At 35.3% G+C, this 16,243-nt stretch overlaps 3 protein-coding genes across 3 annotated transcripts; all 3 read right to left on the bottom strand.

Annotated features, from left to right (window-relative positions):
* Positions 1–69: 69 nt before the first annotated feature.
* Positions 70–1,622, bottom strand: LOC105432960 (transmembrane channel-like protein). Its single transcript, XM_089082684.1, has 4 exons — positions 1,495–1,622; positions 1,089–1,268; positions 818–938; positions 70–718 (listed from the first exon to the last, which is right to left on the bottom strand). Exons 1-4 carry the CDS (start codon positions 1,620–1,622, stop codon positions 407–409), a joined length of 741 nt encoding a protein of 246 aa, XP_088938810.1. The 3' UTR covers positions 70–406.
* On the bottom strand, positions 1,475–6,623 carry LOC148935153 (transmembrane channel-like protein). Its single transcript, XM_089082675.1, has 9 exons — positions 5,305–6,623; positions 4,680–5,195; positions 4,203–4,394; positions 3,730–3,981; positions 3,553–3,622; positions 3,220–3,388; positions 2,696–2,878; positions 2,028–2,248; positions 1,475–1,790 (listed from the first exon to the last, which is right to left on the bottom strand). The coding sequence occupies exons 2-9, from the start codon at positions 4,844–4,846 to the stop codon at positions 1,695–1,697; spliced, it is 1,350 nt and encodes a 449-aa protein (XP_088938801.1). The 5' UTR covers positions 4,847–5,195; positions 5,305–6,623; the 3' UTR covers positions 1,475–1,694.
* A 137-nt stretch (positions 6,624–6,760) lies between these two features.
* Positions 6,761–16,126, bottom strand: LOC105432937 (transmembrane channel-like protein). Its single transcript, XM_089082690.1, has 18 exons — positions 15,497–16,126; positions 13,558–13,708; positions 13,159–13,402; positions 12,617–12,854; positions 12,257–12,445; positions 11,915–12,150; positions 11,462–11,653; positions 11,064–11,312; positions 10,906–10,975; positions 10,596–10,767; positions 10,001–10,318; positions 9,606–9,839; positions 9,418–9,524; positions 9,023–9,318; positions 8,684–8,863; positions 8,371–8,491; positions 7,929–8,266; positions 6,761–7,771 (listed from the first exon to the last, which is right to left on the bottom strand). Exons 1-18 carry the CDS (start codon positions 15,599–15,601, stop codon positions 7,603–7,605), a joined length of 3,609 nt encoding a protein of 1,202 aa, XP_088938816.1. The 5' UTR covers positions 15,602–16,126; the 3' UTR covers positions 6,761–7,602.
* Positions 16,127–16,243: the final 117 nt, after the last annotated feature.

The following is a 16,243-nucleotide window of genomic DNA, read 5'->3' as shown; positions in this document are numbered from 1 at the left end:
ACATATTAATGTTATATTATTTTAATTTACATTTATATTAATTTATAATTTTAAAGAGAATTGGTGAAAACTTTCAGTGTTTTACTAAACTTAGTAAACAGAATGGATTTTGAGAAGATGTGTACAAGATTAAGAAAAACTAATGAAAGATACTAATTATATTATTATTCTTTTCTCATTTTTTAAATAAATTCTTATTTATTGAGTCTATTTCTAGACACGTTACTCAATTTTAATTCCATGAACATCGCTACGTACATTTTCTATTTTGTCGTTCTATTTTTTCCATAATCACTCTTTGCTCGATTGCGAGTTTCACGAACATTATAATTTAAATATTACATTTGAAATTTGCGTAGAAAATCATACACTTTGCGACTTCATTATTTTAGTACTGTCTTACTTTTTACGTTAAATGGTATTGCATTTTAGATAATTTTTCATTGTTAAAATTAGACAATGTTTGATCGGACAACATTTGATCCTCTTTAGTATCGTTCATCTTATTATCCATTGTATCCTCCAAGCTCTCTCCAATTGTAATCTGTATGTCATCTGAGCTATTTTCAGTAATTTCGGAATTTTGAGTCATGCTGGCCCGTGGCAACGTCAGAAGAATCTGTTTCCATCTCAATAGCGCAGTATCGGGATTGTTCTCTTTCATCTCTCTTATTTTAAATAATTTGCGATGTTCTTCTATATGCTGTCGTCGTTGCATCTGGAATAACATATCATATTATTTTCTTTCCATCATATATGTCATGCATTTGAAAGAAACTTTATCTATATATCTCATGTTTCTTCTATGTGTCTTTACCTTTAAATCGTTATTCTCTTCTCGCAAAGATCCAGCAACAGATGTCTCGTAATAAATAATCAACGTCATTACAATAATCAATTGTATTAGTACGCATGGCGATACGACAAAATCGAGACATCTAAACAGAGATAAAGTTCTTAACAGATATATATTTTTTCTTCATATTCGAGATGCATAATTATTTTGATCGTAATGGATCGGATGGAAGACAATCTAATTTTCAAACAAATTTATATCAAATACTATCATGAGGAAGACAGGGACATACCGTTGAATTAGCGTCGGAAACGTGTTTTGTAAATACTGCGTCACTACATTATAAATCTTTGGATAATTAGAAAATGGACCACAGTACCGCGAAGGCTCGATATATACTATAAAATAACTGACGGGCAATACGCAGAGAGATAGCATAATTAATAACAATAAGAAGTAGAAATTATTAGACCTGCAATGTATTAAAGATGGTTGTAGCAAATAATTATGATCAGGTGAAAAAAGTAAAACAAAAAAAAATTAATACAATCGATATTAATATAATCCATTAATATATATTAGTGACAGAATCAGAGTGCAACGTTTAATTATTCAAAGAAATATTTCAATGATTTGATTTATTTGGCAAAAGCTAGTTTTTTTTTTTTTTTCAAATAATGCAATATAATTTCAATAACCTGGAGATTCGAAAGATCACTTTGTGAGGTACGTTACATGTCAAAACTGCCCAGGAACGTAAGTACATCAAAACGCCAAGCTTGATTAAATTTAGTGCCATTAAACCAGGACTGAAGAACATTCCCATCCAAACAATGCCTTGATTGTTCACTAAATGGAGAATGTTATCAGCTATATTGAAGTCACCGTATTGCGGGAATTATTTCTCTAGATCCCAGCAGCAATGCTTATTCATAAAACGCACGAAAACGGCGCGTAAAAAATCCGCAATAAACGTGTTTAATATGGCGAGTATCTAATAAACATTTCATCAATAAACAATTATATTTTTAAAAAAATAAATAACAAGCAATTTATATTTATTAATTCGACAAGTCGAGAGATCGATTTGCTTATTATTGGTATTTGAATGGTATTTAAATGGAATTATAATTACATATAAAATTATAAATTGTTAATTTAGATTGTAAATTAGATTATAAATTTAGATTGTAAATTTATTTATTATTTTTTATTTCGTTCTGTATCTTACCAAATCCATAACAATGAGTTTGATGAGCTCTTGCCCGAACGTAGTTTCCCAGCATAGTTGACGTAAATTGCATATTGCTTGATTTAATTCTTCAAAATTAAAAAAATGTGATAAAGTAAATAAAGATTTGACAAAATCGTTTATTCTTAAATCTTCTGGTTTCAGAATGAAGCAAACTTTCTCGTAACATTTTTTTGCATCATTTTTTCTTCCATCCTTATCTAAGAAAAAAATCACAGATTTATTCAAACAAGGTGATGAAGTTTACTTTCCGAATTATACGTTATACTTGCTGTTATAAACATAACGTTAAATTTGTTAATAGATGACGTCTCATTGTTTAAAAACAATGGACAATAATTATCGCTCTATCGAAAGAATCATCAAACCTGATAAATCTGCGATTATATATGACACTTCATTTGTCATTCAATATTAATTATTTACTTTAAACAACAAGATAAATTAAAATTCTTTCGAGTAGTTTACGCAATATGTCAAAAAATATAATATTTAAAACAATTAATAGTTAATTTATCAAGATAATTATGTAAAAGTAGACTGAATAAAGGAAATATAATATATCTATCTATAATCTATCTGTATGCATCGTGTTAGATTCATCTCTACCGTTCTTTCAACACTGTTCTTCTGGAATAAATTAGAACCTGTATAGAAATGTTTAGCAGCCGTCGAGTCGGACAGAAAATTATCAATGGAGCTTCGGTCATAGTGTACTTCGCTATCGTCTACACTTTTGGTACACCAATTTTGCTCCTTATAATAAGACGTGACAGAAAGTGCGTTGTTGCCACTTGCGTCCGAAGTTATGTATTGGTAATTATCGTAATCTGCAAATAATCAGCATGATTAAATTTAAAAAGATCGAAGAAGCAGATCCTCCTTCTGATGAGGGTAAATAAAAGCAATTCTGCTGCGATCGAATTTTTGCCAGATCTCGAAAGCACGTTTTATCGTTGAAAATGAAATCAATTCCTAAAACACACGTGCTATTTCTGCAATTTTGTCTTAATACAGAAGCAGATTCCTACTATACAAAAATTCGTGAGCGTTATTAAAGTAATGTGTCTCATTATAGAACTGTTAATATATTTCTTAAGATTTGTAATTAGCTTAGGAAGCAGCATATGTGCCCATCGGAAATATATTTCAATTGATTCGAACATCATACCTAGCTCCGATGTTTCTCTTTCATCGTAAGGAAAAGTGACGTTGTGTATTAAAAAGGAAGTTAAGCTTAATATTGTGATCAGTTGTGTTGATGTCAATTTAAATCTGCAATCTATTAATGTTCTTATGCAAATCGTTTGTCTCTTTTTGAAACCTTGAAGCTTATGTTTCTGTGAAGGAGATACATTTGCTGTGAGATTAGTGAGATTTAAATAAAAAGAAACAAGAAAAAAATAAAATAAAATAAGTAAAACCGTGAGAATAATGTATGTCGTACAATCATAATTACTCTTTATCACGCGTTCTAACTCACGTACGATAACAAATTACGTACCATAGAATTTATTTTACGAGTCAATGCGAATATTAGCGTATAGAGATTCAGCAGGTTCAGGAGCATTATTCTAAAAACGAAAGAGCATCCGAGTATATATCATTTGCATATTGTTTGTAAGCATCGTTGCATGATGAAATATATCTTGTTATTTATTAAGAAAAGAAATTTTTTTACCGCATCAGTTGCAACTGAAGTTGTTTCCTAGGGTGATAGTTCTCAAGGAAGCCGAGACACTCGAAGAATATCGGAAACATGTACATGATCAAAGACATCACGATCGTGATCTCATTCTGTCGCCACCAACCGTCTGATTCGGTGGTGGTTAAACGACTCCGTTTGACTACCTCGAGTACGGCATATACCGACAATACGAATAATAAGAGCACCACTGTGTGCACGAAAATTCTTATCGAGATGATTCTCCAACTATGAAACATGATTAAATATACTGTGTGCATTCTACTCTATGGGATATAAAAATTTTGTTTCAAGAAAAGTCAGGAAAAGATAATCTTATGTGAAAAATACAAACAAAAATCTACGGCAGACAGTACATATGAAGCATATAAAAAAAAAATTGAAAGTAATTGCTGAATTTCATTATAATGTCCATCTAATGGTTAAAATATTATTAAAAGAACACTCACTTTCTTTTGTCCTTTTGCTTCTCCGCTTCTTCCAACAGATCCTCTTTGAAGGTCAACGCGATGCTGGCTGAACGATTGTACGCGGTTTCCGGATTACCAATCATGAAGTCCCATCCCGTAAAGAGTTTCCACGAAAAGACATATTCGTCCTCCTTTTCGGTCAATTTGTTCAAACGTGAGTTCTCCACCATTCTGAAACAAGTTACCGCGCTTCGTTATCTTTTATCAGAAGAACATATCGCACCTCCAGGATTTTTCTACTTCTTTTAAAAAGCAGTCCCATGATATATCATTTCATTTTTTGACTATGCCTATGGCACATCTTTTTTGAGAATAATTCGTCTTACGCATTATCGATTTCGCTATAATTTCTTACATTTAAAGCTTTTGAAAAAACAAGAGCTGTAAATTTACAAAATTCACAAATGAAAAAAGAAGTGCTATCGAGATACAATATAGTAATGAGAAGTCCCGCACTTGCGCAGAATTGCGGCGAAGCTATACGTGTACACGACCAAATTGGTGACGAAGTATGCCAGAGGTAATTTGTAATTGCTGTCCGAATCCTGATTGGTGTACCACCCGTAGAAAAGCGGGGAGTGCTTTAGTACGCCGTCAAAATTCAATAAAGTTGAAAAGTCCATCGACTCGAGATCCTTTTCTTCCCGTATGAGCTTCCTCTCACCGGCAAGAGTTGCATTTGCAATTAACACCTGAAGAAAGAAAAAGTTAAATAATTTAAATTACTTATCTTTAATATTCCCGAGGGGAAAGCTGCTTTCCGTCTACGAAATTCAATTCTACTCCGGGTATCACGATAAACATAGTAAGGGTTGCCACGATGACGAAGTTGATCCAGAAGAGCCAGCGGAGGAAGATGAAGTAGGACGCGACGGCGGAGCCGAAATGCGATTCTATCTCCATGATACGATATTCCCAAGGTATGAGCCATATTTGCAGATCGATCAGCTCACGTCGGAAGTACTGCAATTTCTAAACGAATAATCTGGCTATTGTAATCCTCGCTAATGATACATTATTCCGAGACTTTTGAGAATTTTAGATTTTTCAACAGCATAATCACAATAATGTGCGGCGCTACCTTAGTTATAAAAAAGGAGATGCGCGTAACGATGTCTTTGGTGCTGTGACTTTGGGCTAGTCTTTCTTCCAGAGCGCCTTCGTGTCGTCTGACGTAAGCTTTGGCTTGTCGCACAAGCTTGATCTTACGTCGGAGAGGCCAAGGCTGTTGCTTCGCACCGCTTAGAACCTCCTGGTGCAGGGTGAGATTTTCGAAAATTTGTTCCTGGTTACTGCTTCCCTCCGTGGAGGTTATCATGCTATTATAATATTAATATTCAAGACTTAGCTAATGAACTACCTTATCTTAATATTACCATTTAAAATATATTTTTGATTTAAGAGAAAGAAATTATTCTTTTTACACATGTTTCTTCGACAAATTCGATAAAGTCCGTGAAATCTCGATGCTACTTCATTTTAAATTATTTTTTACGTTAAGTTATTTTACATAATTAGTTTAATCTCAGTTTGTAACTTTCTCGATGAAGTCGTGCTTACAGTAGACGTTACAAATAATGGATTTGAATCTACTGTAACTTTTTCGAAGTCGTGAATACTAAACTAAACTAACTCTTCCCAGCTCATGGTGCAGATCGAAGATTGAGGACGCGCGATGCCGTCGACATTGTCAACGCCGAACATCGTCGTACATCGTCTCCGTCGGTTCTGTCGTGAATTTTGTTGTCGCATAATTGCATAAGCTGACTCCGAGTAATCATCTTCAGTCTCATCGTTGTCCGCGATTGACTTCAAGATCGGTGTCGGATTTTGCGAGCTTCCATTCGGACTCGCTCGCTCGGACGCCACTTGTTGGGTCATTAAAAATTGTTAAACATATGTTAAATAAGAAATAAATTTATCAAAGAAATTTAGACTTCTCCATTACTGACTATCTCATCGACATTTCTTCATTAAGAGAAAATTATCTTCACTAACCAATGTTGGACATATGCCGCGCGTTCGTTCGTTCGTTCGTTCGCTTTGTGATCTTTGATCTTCTTCGTCGAGATTCTCGTTTTGCTGACACTCAGCAGTACCAAATATAATTGACCGTCGACTGATTGATGGTTGCGAGTGCGACGGGAATGATGGGCTCATCTACGAACGGTGAAAAACACCAATTACTGTCTTCGAGAGATCATGAACTTCCATAAGTCACGCGAGTAACTGTGAAGAGTTCAGTTTGATTTTTTTCCATTTTCTTAGTTTGACACATTTCCACGAGATTTTAATTCCTTCCTGTCCGCGGATAATCCTTAATCCGAGGTCACACCCTGTTGCGGCACACCCTGAGACGTCCTACATTGACCAATTAGGATGAATGTATCTGCATTAATTATGCGTGCAGTTTACTTATGACAAATCGACTTTTTATGTAATTTTATAAAATATTAATATTATATCTATGATGTATAGATATGTCGGATATTTTTATGTTAAGAAATACAAGTGGTGTCTCGTCGCCAAATTCACCATTTTTTTATTTTTTTTAAAGCTAATTTTATTCGATTTAAGACATATATTTGCAATATAAAAAATCTCGGTATTAACAATTCAAAGTAAAAAAACTACAAGAAATGCAGAAATGTAAGAAAAAAAAAGCTAAGATTGTGAAAGGATCGAGGAAGAAGTTATTTTATCCAAATAATTTCCATTATATCTTCTTTAACACGCGATGCTCTGCTATGTATTGCTTGTTAATATTTGAATGGTTATCTATATATTTACAATAATGAATTTGTCGTGTTATTAAAAGCCACTCCGACAGGCATCTCTGGTTTTTTATTACATTAGCGAGAGATAAGCTCGCACGCAAATTTATATTACTGTTTTCAAGAAATATTAGATGATATCACAAATGTAATTATACCCGATGTGAAGGGCAAAACCAATAAAGAGAAGAGGAACAATTAGAAGATCACGTAAAATATTATTATTTTTTTAATTATTTAGGCTCGGCTCTTCTAAACGTGAAATAAATTAATTTAAAGTTCAAATGATATATATATATATATATATATATATATATATATGGATAGATAAAAAATAAAAGAAAAAATATATAACGGTAAATCTTTGTGATCACGCGCATCTTTATTTTTATAAATATTTAAAAATTGGAAAACATGTATGCATTGGATTTAGAAATTTTCCATGCGCTTATGTAGATTAGTACAGAATGGATATTTTGAAGATCGCGCAGATTCTTATAAGATTAAGTTGAATTAATGAAAAATACTAATTATTAATAATAATTATTATTATTTTGCCTTACATTTTTTAAAATAATTTCTTATTTATTACGTTCAGTTCAGCACTACGTTACTTCTCGGTCGCCGTTTTCGGACATGTTAGTCAGTTCCACATTTGTATAAACGTCACTATGTATATCTTTTTCTTCATTTTCATTTACTTGGATTTCCGGTATAATAACACTTTGTCCGCTCGATTGTGAGTCCCAAGAACATCCAACGAAGCTTGTTGGCCTATGTATAAAATTTATTATATAATTTCATGATATATAATTTATAACATAATATCCTCCATATACTCACTGACATTTGTAAATAATCGTTTTTATTTCTTTGAATCTTGCGTTTAAAATCATAAATTCGCACAGTAATTATTATAGAATTTTCATACCTTTTATTAGGAGGCGTATCGTTTAATTTCAAATCATCTTTTATTTTAGTACGTTTCTCATTATTATAATCGGACGATATTTGATCATGACGTGACACCTCTTCGGTGTCATTCGTCAACTGTTTATTATTCATTGTATCCTTCAAGTTTCCAATCGTGATTTCTACGTCATCTAAGTTATTCTGAGTTATTTCGGAATTTTGAGTCTTTCTGGCTTGCGGCAATGCTGGAAGAATCTTTTTCCACCTCGATAACGGAGTTTCGGCCACGTTCTGTCTCTTCTCTGCAATTTTGAACAATTTGCGACGTTCTTCTCTACGCTCATGTCGTAGCTGTAGCTGAAACAACATATTTCAGCTAAACAATATATTCTTCTATTTCTTTTGTACATATATTTTTAAAAAAAACCTTATATATTTCATATTCCTTTATACATCTTTACCTTTAAATCGTTATTCGCTTCTCGCAGAGATCCAGCGAGAGATGCCATATAATAAATAATCAACGTCATCAGAACAATCAATGGTATTACTATGCCCGGCGACGCGACGTAATCGAGGCATCTAAACGGAGATGAAATTTTTACTTTAGATTATAGATCTGCGTGTACATTCGAGATGCACACTTATTTTAATCAATGGGGTAATCAATGGGAAAAAATCCAATTTCCAAAATAAATTTTCATCTTTACGAATATTTACGATCAAATTATAAACTATTATAAAAACTATTATAAAAACAGAATAGGAACATACCGTTGAATCGGCTGTGGAAGTGAGCTTATCAAGCTCTGCGTCGCTAAATTATAAATCCTTTTATAGCCGGAAAATGGACCGCAATGCCACGAAGGTTCGACCCAGACTATAGCGTAACCGACCGGCAACACGCACAAAAACAGCATAGTTAATAGCAGCGCGAAGTAGAAATTGTTTGACCTGCAACATAAGTAAATGTGAATTGTAAAGCAAATAATCGTGATGATCGAGGTATAGAAGGGGTATAAGAAAGGTAAAGAAAAAGAAAAGTAGTACAAATCACAGTACGCGTCTGATTATTCGCAAGAAGCATTTCATTTGTGTTGTCACTTCGATAACCTGGAAGCTCTGAAGACCACTTCGTGAGGAACGTTGCAAGTCAGAACCGCCCAGGAACGTAAGTACATCAAAACACCGAGTTTGAACAGATTCAGGACGGTTAGACCAGGACTGAAGAACATTCCCATCCAGACCATGCCTTGATTGTTCACCAAATGGAGAATGTTCTCGGCTATCTTGAAGTCGCCGTATTGCGGAAATTGCTTCTCCAGATCCCAGCACCAGCAGTTATTCATAAAACGCACGAAAACGGCGCGGAAGAAGTCCATGCTGAGCGTGGCCATTATGGTGAGTATCTGATAATCAATTTTGAAAGAAATAAACAACAAGCGAATTAATAAATAAATGCCTAAAGCATTTGTATTATTTTAATAAAATTTCGTTCTGCACTTTACCAAATCCATAACAGTGAGCTTGGCAAGCTCTTGCCCGAACATGGTTTCCCAGCATAGTCGACGCAGCCTTTTGCGTGTTCTTGGATCTAGCTGTTTTAGAGATGTAACTGAAAACGTAAGTAAACATCTCATCTTTTTAAAAACTAAAGAACACGACGATGTAGACAGTACCGATGTGATATTTATACCTAAATTTTCTGATGACGTAATGTTGCAAACTTCTATGTAACATCTATTTACGTAACGATGAATGGGTTCATTCGATGATGAGCTTTTTGGAATATACGTTGTGACTCTCGTGGCATCTACTGTTGCAGTTGTGACGTTAAATATCTTAACAGTTGACGTCTTGTTGCCTAAAGACGATGAAGTTGTTGTCGCTTTTTCGGAAAAGCCGTCGAAATCAATAATGCTCGATAAAACTGCATTTATAAGACAAACCGAGGCTCTTTAATAAATGCTTATAATAAATTTCATTCAATCATATTTAAATGCTTCTATAATACGTCACATAACATATTAATTTATTTATCCTAATTAATAGGCATGTAAAGGTAAAATAAATACAAGAAATGCAATCTACCTGTACGCATCGTGTTTGACTCGATTGTCGTTGTTGTTTCATCCTGGGATAAATTAGAATCTGTATAAAAATATTCGGTACTCGTCGAATCGGTTACAAAATTATCAATCGAGCTTGCAGCATAGCGTACTTCGCTATCGTTTACACTTTTGGTACTTTGCTCCTCATAATAAGACATGATGGAAAATGTGTCGTCGCTATTCGAAGTTTCGAACCGGTAATTATCGTAATCTGCGCTCGAGTAATCGTTATAATCAGTATAATTAAATTCCAGTAAAGGATTGAGGAAGTAGGTCTCCCGTCTGATGGATGGCAAGGCTAAATAAAAACAATCATGCTCATCAATTTTTTTTGTCAGAAAAAATCTTGAAAACGCGTTTTATCATTGAAAATAAAATGTATTCCTAAAACACATTTGCTATTTCTGCAATCTCTCTTAGTGCGGATGTAAATTTTTACTTTACAAACCTCACGAGTGCTTAAAAATAAATGTGTCTTAGAACTACTTAAATTCTTAGTATTTATGATAAGCCGAAATAGCACATGTGCCTGTCGGAAATATTTGTACTTATATTTTAATTGTTTTAAATCATACTTGACTCCGATATTTCTCTTTTAGCATGAGAATGCGTGACGTTGCTTGTTAAAACGAGACTTAAAGATGCCAACGTTGCGATTTGCTGCATACGTATCAGATCGTTGCGACATGGTGTCGCTGTATAATTGCAAGTCGTATTTGTCGGTTTTAGAAGCCGGAGATCGTCTTTCTGCGAAAAAAAAATACATTCACGGATGAAACTGGGTAAAGTCGAGATATTTAAAGTGTAAACACTCGAGATGAAACTGTGAAACAACGCGTGGCGCGCATGCAAATTCATGCAAATTACGCTCACAAATTACGTTACCATAGTGTTTATTTTACGGAACAATGCGAATATTAGCGAATAGAGATTCAGCAGGTTCAAGACCATTATTCTGAAACGAAAGAATAGTGAAGTGAGATCGCTCGTATTCCATTGCGATGAGATCTTGTTGTTTTTTATTAAGAGAAGCAACTCTTTACCGCGCCAGTTGCATCCGGAGCTGTTTCCTGGGGTGATAGCTCTCGAGAAAGCCGAGGATTTCGAAAAATATCGGAAATAGATATGTGATCAGAGACATCACAATCGTGATCTCGTTCTGCCGCCACCAATTCTGCGACTCAATGTCGGTAGTGCTTCGTCCAACTACCTCGATCACGGCGTACGCCGACAATGCGAGTAACGAGAGTACCGCCACATTTACGAATATTCTTATTGAGATGATTCTCCAGCTGCGAAATACATACGATTAAATATATTGTGCGCACGAGATGTAAAACTCATGTTTTCTTTTGCGATCTTGCCTCAAGAAGGATGAAGTTGCAATTATATCTCATGGGCATAACGTCCATGCGAAAATTATTGTTAAAAGGGTACTCACTTTCTCTCATCTTTCTGTCTCTCCGCTTCTTCCAGTAAGGCTTCTTTGAAGCCCAGTATAATGCTGCCTGTACGATTGTGGGCAGTTTCCGGATTACCGATCATAAAGTCCCAGCCTGTGAAGAGTTTCCACGAAAAGACGTATTCGTCCTCCTTTTCGGTCAACTTGCTCAAACGCGAGTTTTCCGCCATTCTGAAACAAGGTACCCACGCTCATGTGTCTGCTTTGTCATTTTTTTTTTTTTTTTTTTTTTAATAAGAAAATCTCGCAGCTCGAGTGAAATGAGGGAAAGCAATTCCGTGATCATTCAATTTTGAATACGCTTGCGGGATATCTTCTTTCGGGAAATACTGTGTCTTGAACTGTCTGTCGATTTTTCTCACTTCAAATTTAAAAGAAACTGAAAAAAGCTGTGCTGCCGAGATTCACAACAAGATAGAAAGAAATCGGTACTTGCGCAGAATTGCGACGAAGCTGTACGTGTACACGACCAAATTGGTGACGAAATACGCCAGAGGTAGTCTGTAATTGCTGTTCGAATCTTGATTGGTGTACCACCCGTAAAAAAACGGGGAGTATTTTAGGACACCCTCAAATTCCCACAAAGTGAAGAGGTCCTTCGACCTGAGCCTCTCTTCCGGCAGCATGATCTTCCTTTCACCGGCAAGAGTTGCATTTGCGGTCAATATCTGGCAACGGACAAGAAATTAAATATCCTAAGATGTCATCCTAAGTATCTCATTATATAAGCCTAAAAAGGAAAACTTAATTTCCGCTGACTAGAATCTGTCCTACTTCAGGTATCGCGACGAACGCTGTAAGGGTTGCCGCGATGACGAGATTGATCCAGAAGAGCCAGCGGAGAAAAATGAAGTAGGATGCGACGGCAGAGCCGAAATGAGATTCTATTTCCATGATACGGACTTCCCAAGGTATGAGCCACATTTGCAGATTGATGAGCTCACGTCGGAAGTACTGCCATTTCTAAACAGATAATTGGCTATTGGAATCCTCGCTAATAACATGTTCTAAGTCTAAGATTTTTAATTTTACTTTTGTATGGTAGTGGTAATCATATTTATGGATATGGAATATTATCATACTTATGGAAATATCACGGATAATCGCGAGTGATAACTCGCGAGGATAACTAACCTGAGTTATAAAAAGCGATACGCGTGCGATGACATCTTTGGTGCTGTGACTTTGGGCTAGTCTTTCTTGCAGGGCGCCTTCATGTCGTCTGATGTAAGCTTTAGCTTGCCGTACAAGCTTGATCTTACGTCGGAGAGACCAAGGCTGTTGCTTCACGCCGCTCAGAACTTCCTTGTGCAGTTTGAGATTCTCGAAAATTTGCTCCTGGTTACCGCCCTCCTCCATTGAAATTATCGTGCTATTGAGTTTATTATCATTCAAGACACTTTTATTTAATCAAACTAAAAGCTTAAGTTTAATTTAAAAAAAAAAATAAGATAATTATCAAGATAACATTATCATTATCCGAAAGATAATTCAGAGAAACAATTTTTTTTCAATTTTTATATACAATCTTTTTATACATATTCTTTTCGATAAACTCCTCTCTTTTCTTTTGCGAAATCTAGGTATTGAAATTTTTTTAAATAATATATAATTAATTTAATTGTAAACACAAATAACAGATTTGAGTCTAGTCTAACTCTCTTGCGAATACTAACTCCCCAGAACTTGTGGTGTAGACCGAAGATCGACGGCGTACCAAGCCGTCGACATTGTCGACGCCGAACGGAGACGACGGACGTCGTTTCCGCCGGCTTTGCCGTCGTGCCGAGCTCCGTTGTTGCATAATCGCGCAAACCGATGCCGAATAATCATCCTCGCTGTCATTCCCCTCGTCGTCCGCGGTCGACTTCTCCATCGGCACCAGGTTTTGCGAAGGACTCGCTCCCTTGGACTTGGTCGCTTGTCGGATCATTGAAAATTGCCACACGTTAAACACGAAAGATTTATCGAAGGAATTCGAGAGGACGGAGAGACGGAGTTCTCCATCCTCCATATGACTCGGGGCTATCAACGCCTCGACGTTTCTTCATTAAGAGAAAATTATCTTCACTGACCAGCGATGGGGATGCGTTGCGTGTTCGGTCGTTCGCTTCGCGATCTTTGATCTTCCTCGTCGAGATCCTCGTTTTGCTGGCACTCAACAGTACCAAACGTAACTGACTGTCGACTGACCGACGGTTGCGACCGCGGGAATGACGGGCCCACCTACGGCGAAAGATACCAATTACTGTCTTCGAACGATCATAGATTTCCCTGAGTCACGCGAGTAATGAAGAGCTCAGCGACCCAGAGAGATCGCCTAGACGTATTTACATCTGATATCAATCCATTTGCGAGCGAAATCGCGGGATTTTCTCATTAATTACCGTGCGACAAAGAGCGTTGATTAAATAAATGACTCAACACCGAAACATATCGGGAATGTGATTTTATGGAAATGTGACATTTACTAAATTACGTGTCGTCGTCGACACTTTGAATTTATCAGAACAAATAAAAATTAATTAAGTTTGGATTTGTTAAAAGATAAATGTATTTGTTTTAAAAATATGTGTTGACGTTGAAAAAAATTAAAAAACTTAAAAAAGTGTTGTTTTTTTCAAACAAGATAATGTCCACCTGCATTAGAACATACGAAAACATATCTTCAACGGATTGATTCCGTCAAGAATAAAAAACTGAGTGATTTTATAAATTCAGGTTTCGTTAATATGTATGAAATAATTTACCATATATATTTTTATAACGATAGAAATAATAGAGATATTTTTCATCTTTGTAGCATCCGAAATAGAATTTGTCGAAATATGATGAAATTTTAATTTCAGATTCTGAATTTTTGTATTGTTATTTATGTAATATATTTATCTCCATCTCTCCGTTCTCGATTTCTCTTTGACACGATTTCGACAAGATTTTAATTTCTTCGTTCACGTGTCCACAGGTGATCCTTAATCCGAGGTCACACGCGACGCGGCGCACCCCGAGACGTTGATCAACGAGGACGAATGTGTCTACGATAATTATGCGTATTGCCTATCCGCGACATTGACCGATTTTCATAAAATATATATCTTATTTAAGATATACATTTCTTTCAAATATTTTTATCTCTACATTATATTTAAAACATTACGCAATGTCTATGTGTAATGCGATACTAAGAACTCCAATGTGCAGCACCAAACGCAGGCAACTCTTTTGATGGCTAATGCATTTTCTCTTTTCAAAATACATTTTCATTTAAAACTTTGATCTTTCTATATTTTTAATAATTTCACAAAAGCTACAGGTGCGGAGAGAAAAAAAATTCATTTTATTTTCTACGCTGTTTTACGCTTAGAAGATCACGTTTACGCCTCCAATCTCATCTCGCAATTTTAGACAATTACTTGTGTCAAAGGAAATATTCGTCGTTTATAAAAACGACAAGAAGCGTGACACACAGTGTGACGGGTCATATTAATAACCATCGTCATGCATCCTCCGTTTCTTTGTACGACTCCACACCCTTCTCTTCGCAGGTAATCACTTTCCTCGAGGGAGTGATTACTATCGCGTATACCGTGCTACACGCGATCCCACGAAATTCATTCCCATGCTGCCGACGTAATTTTCGTTAATGCTCGCGAGCTTCGTTGATCGATTGTAAATTAGCCCCCTCTCCAATTTATGAAATTGTTCAAAAAAAAAAAAAAAAAAAAAAAAAAACGATGAGAAAGGGAGAGAAAAGGAATGCAAGAAGAGAAACGCCAAGAAGAGAAAAAAACCAAGCTGATCAAGAAAGGAGTTACTTCACCTATCTTCAAATTATTTTCCCTACTTTCGATCTTCAAATAACTTTTATTTTTTACTTTACATATATATCTATATCTTTGATCAAAATTAAAGAAGTTTAATAATAATTTAAGTTAAAATCAATAATTCCAAAAAAAATCTATTGTTTATAATTGAGCAGTCACAAAAATCTGATACATGAATGAAATGAAGTACCTGCATAGTTAAGGTCCTGGCTTTAGATCCAGAAGGGCTTGATGTTCTATCTAGTTTCAGAATACCAGCAGTTTGGTTCATTGATTCGACTGAATCAATCTGCATACCGCGTGTCACAGAAGAAATAATATTCGCAATATTAATTAATTATATTTCTTGAAAAATATTAAGGGTACATTGTTATTCTGCGCGCAAAAAAACAAAAGCTTTCCGCTGGATAACCCAATAAGTTGAGAAATGCTTGATCAATATTACATCAATTAACGTGTACAACGCATTATAATTTGACAGATGACAAGGTTTTTTAAGAAAGACCCGACACTCGATTTAATATTCTTTGGAAATAATCTGATCCGTCACTTGTGACGATCTCCCGACATACTGTTGCTGAAAGTTGAATAGCCATCGGCATATTCACAATAATGAACATTGTCGTGTCATTAACGTATACATGCTAAAAGCCTGACACGCATTCCTTTTTTATCGCATTAGCGGGGGTGTACGTCCACACGCAAATTTATGTTATTTTTGTCGAGAAATATTAGATCACACCAGGAATGTGATCGTGTAACGTGTGAAGGTAAGGGCAGGGCCAATCAAGAAAGAAAAAGAAAAAACAATTATAAGTGAAACGGAAAATCCTTATAAAATATTAATAATCACATTCTGTCTTGGCACTGAGCAAATTAATTTAAGTTCAAATTAAATATGCAACATAATTAAGTATAGACAGGAAGTATTGTAAGT

Source organism: Pogonomyrmex barbatus, unplaced genomic scaffold, assembly GCF_055798465.1.
Source record: "Pogonomyrmex barbatus isolate J1 unplaced genomic scaffold, ASM5579846v1 scaffold6, whole genome shotgun sequence".
NCBI lineage: Eukaryota > Metazoa > Arthropoda > Insecta > Hymenoptera > Formicidae > Pogonomyrmex > Pogonomyrmex barbatus.
This window is presented reverse-complemented; position numbering and strand designations above follow the sequence as displayed.

Coding starts and splice junctions, on each gene's coding strand:
- LOC105432960 (XM_089082684.1), bottom strand. CDS start 1,622: ATGGGAATGTTCTTCAGTCCTGGTTTAATGGCACTAAATTTAATCAAG. Junction 1,269..1,494: donor GTGATCTTTCGAATCTCCAG/GTTATTGAAATT, acceptor AATACATTGCAG/GTCTAATAATTTCTACTTCT. Junction 719..817: donor AAGAGAATAACGATTTAAAG/GTAAAGACACAT, acceptor ATGTTATTCCAG/ATGCAACGACGACAGCATAT.
- LOC148935153 (XM_089082675.1), bottom strand. CDS start 4,846: ATGGACTTTTCAACTTTATTGAATTTTGACGGCGTACTAAAGCACTCC. Junction 3,982..4,202: donor AAGCAAAAGGACAAAAGAAA/GTGAGTGTTCTT, acceptor CATGTTTCATAG/TTGGAGAATCATCTCGATAA. Junction 1,791..2,027: donor AACTCATTGTTATGGATTTG/GTAAGATACAGA, acceptor AATGTTTATTAG/ATACTCGCCATATTAAACAC.
- LOC105432937 (XM_089082690.1), bottom strand. CDS start 15,601: ATGCAGATTGATTCAGTCGAATCAATGAACCAAACTGCTGGTATTCTG. Junction 10,976..11,063: donor CTCCGGATGCAACTGGCGCG/GTAAAGAGTTGC, acceptor CTTTCGTTTCAG/AATAATGGTCTTGAACCTGC. Junction 7,772..7,928: donor GATACGCCTCCTAATAAAAG/GTATGAAAATTC, acceptor TTTTATACATAG/GCCAACAAGCTTCGTTGGAT.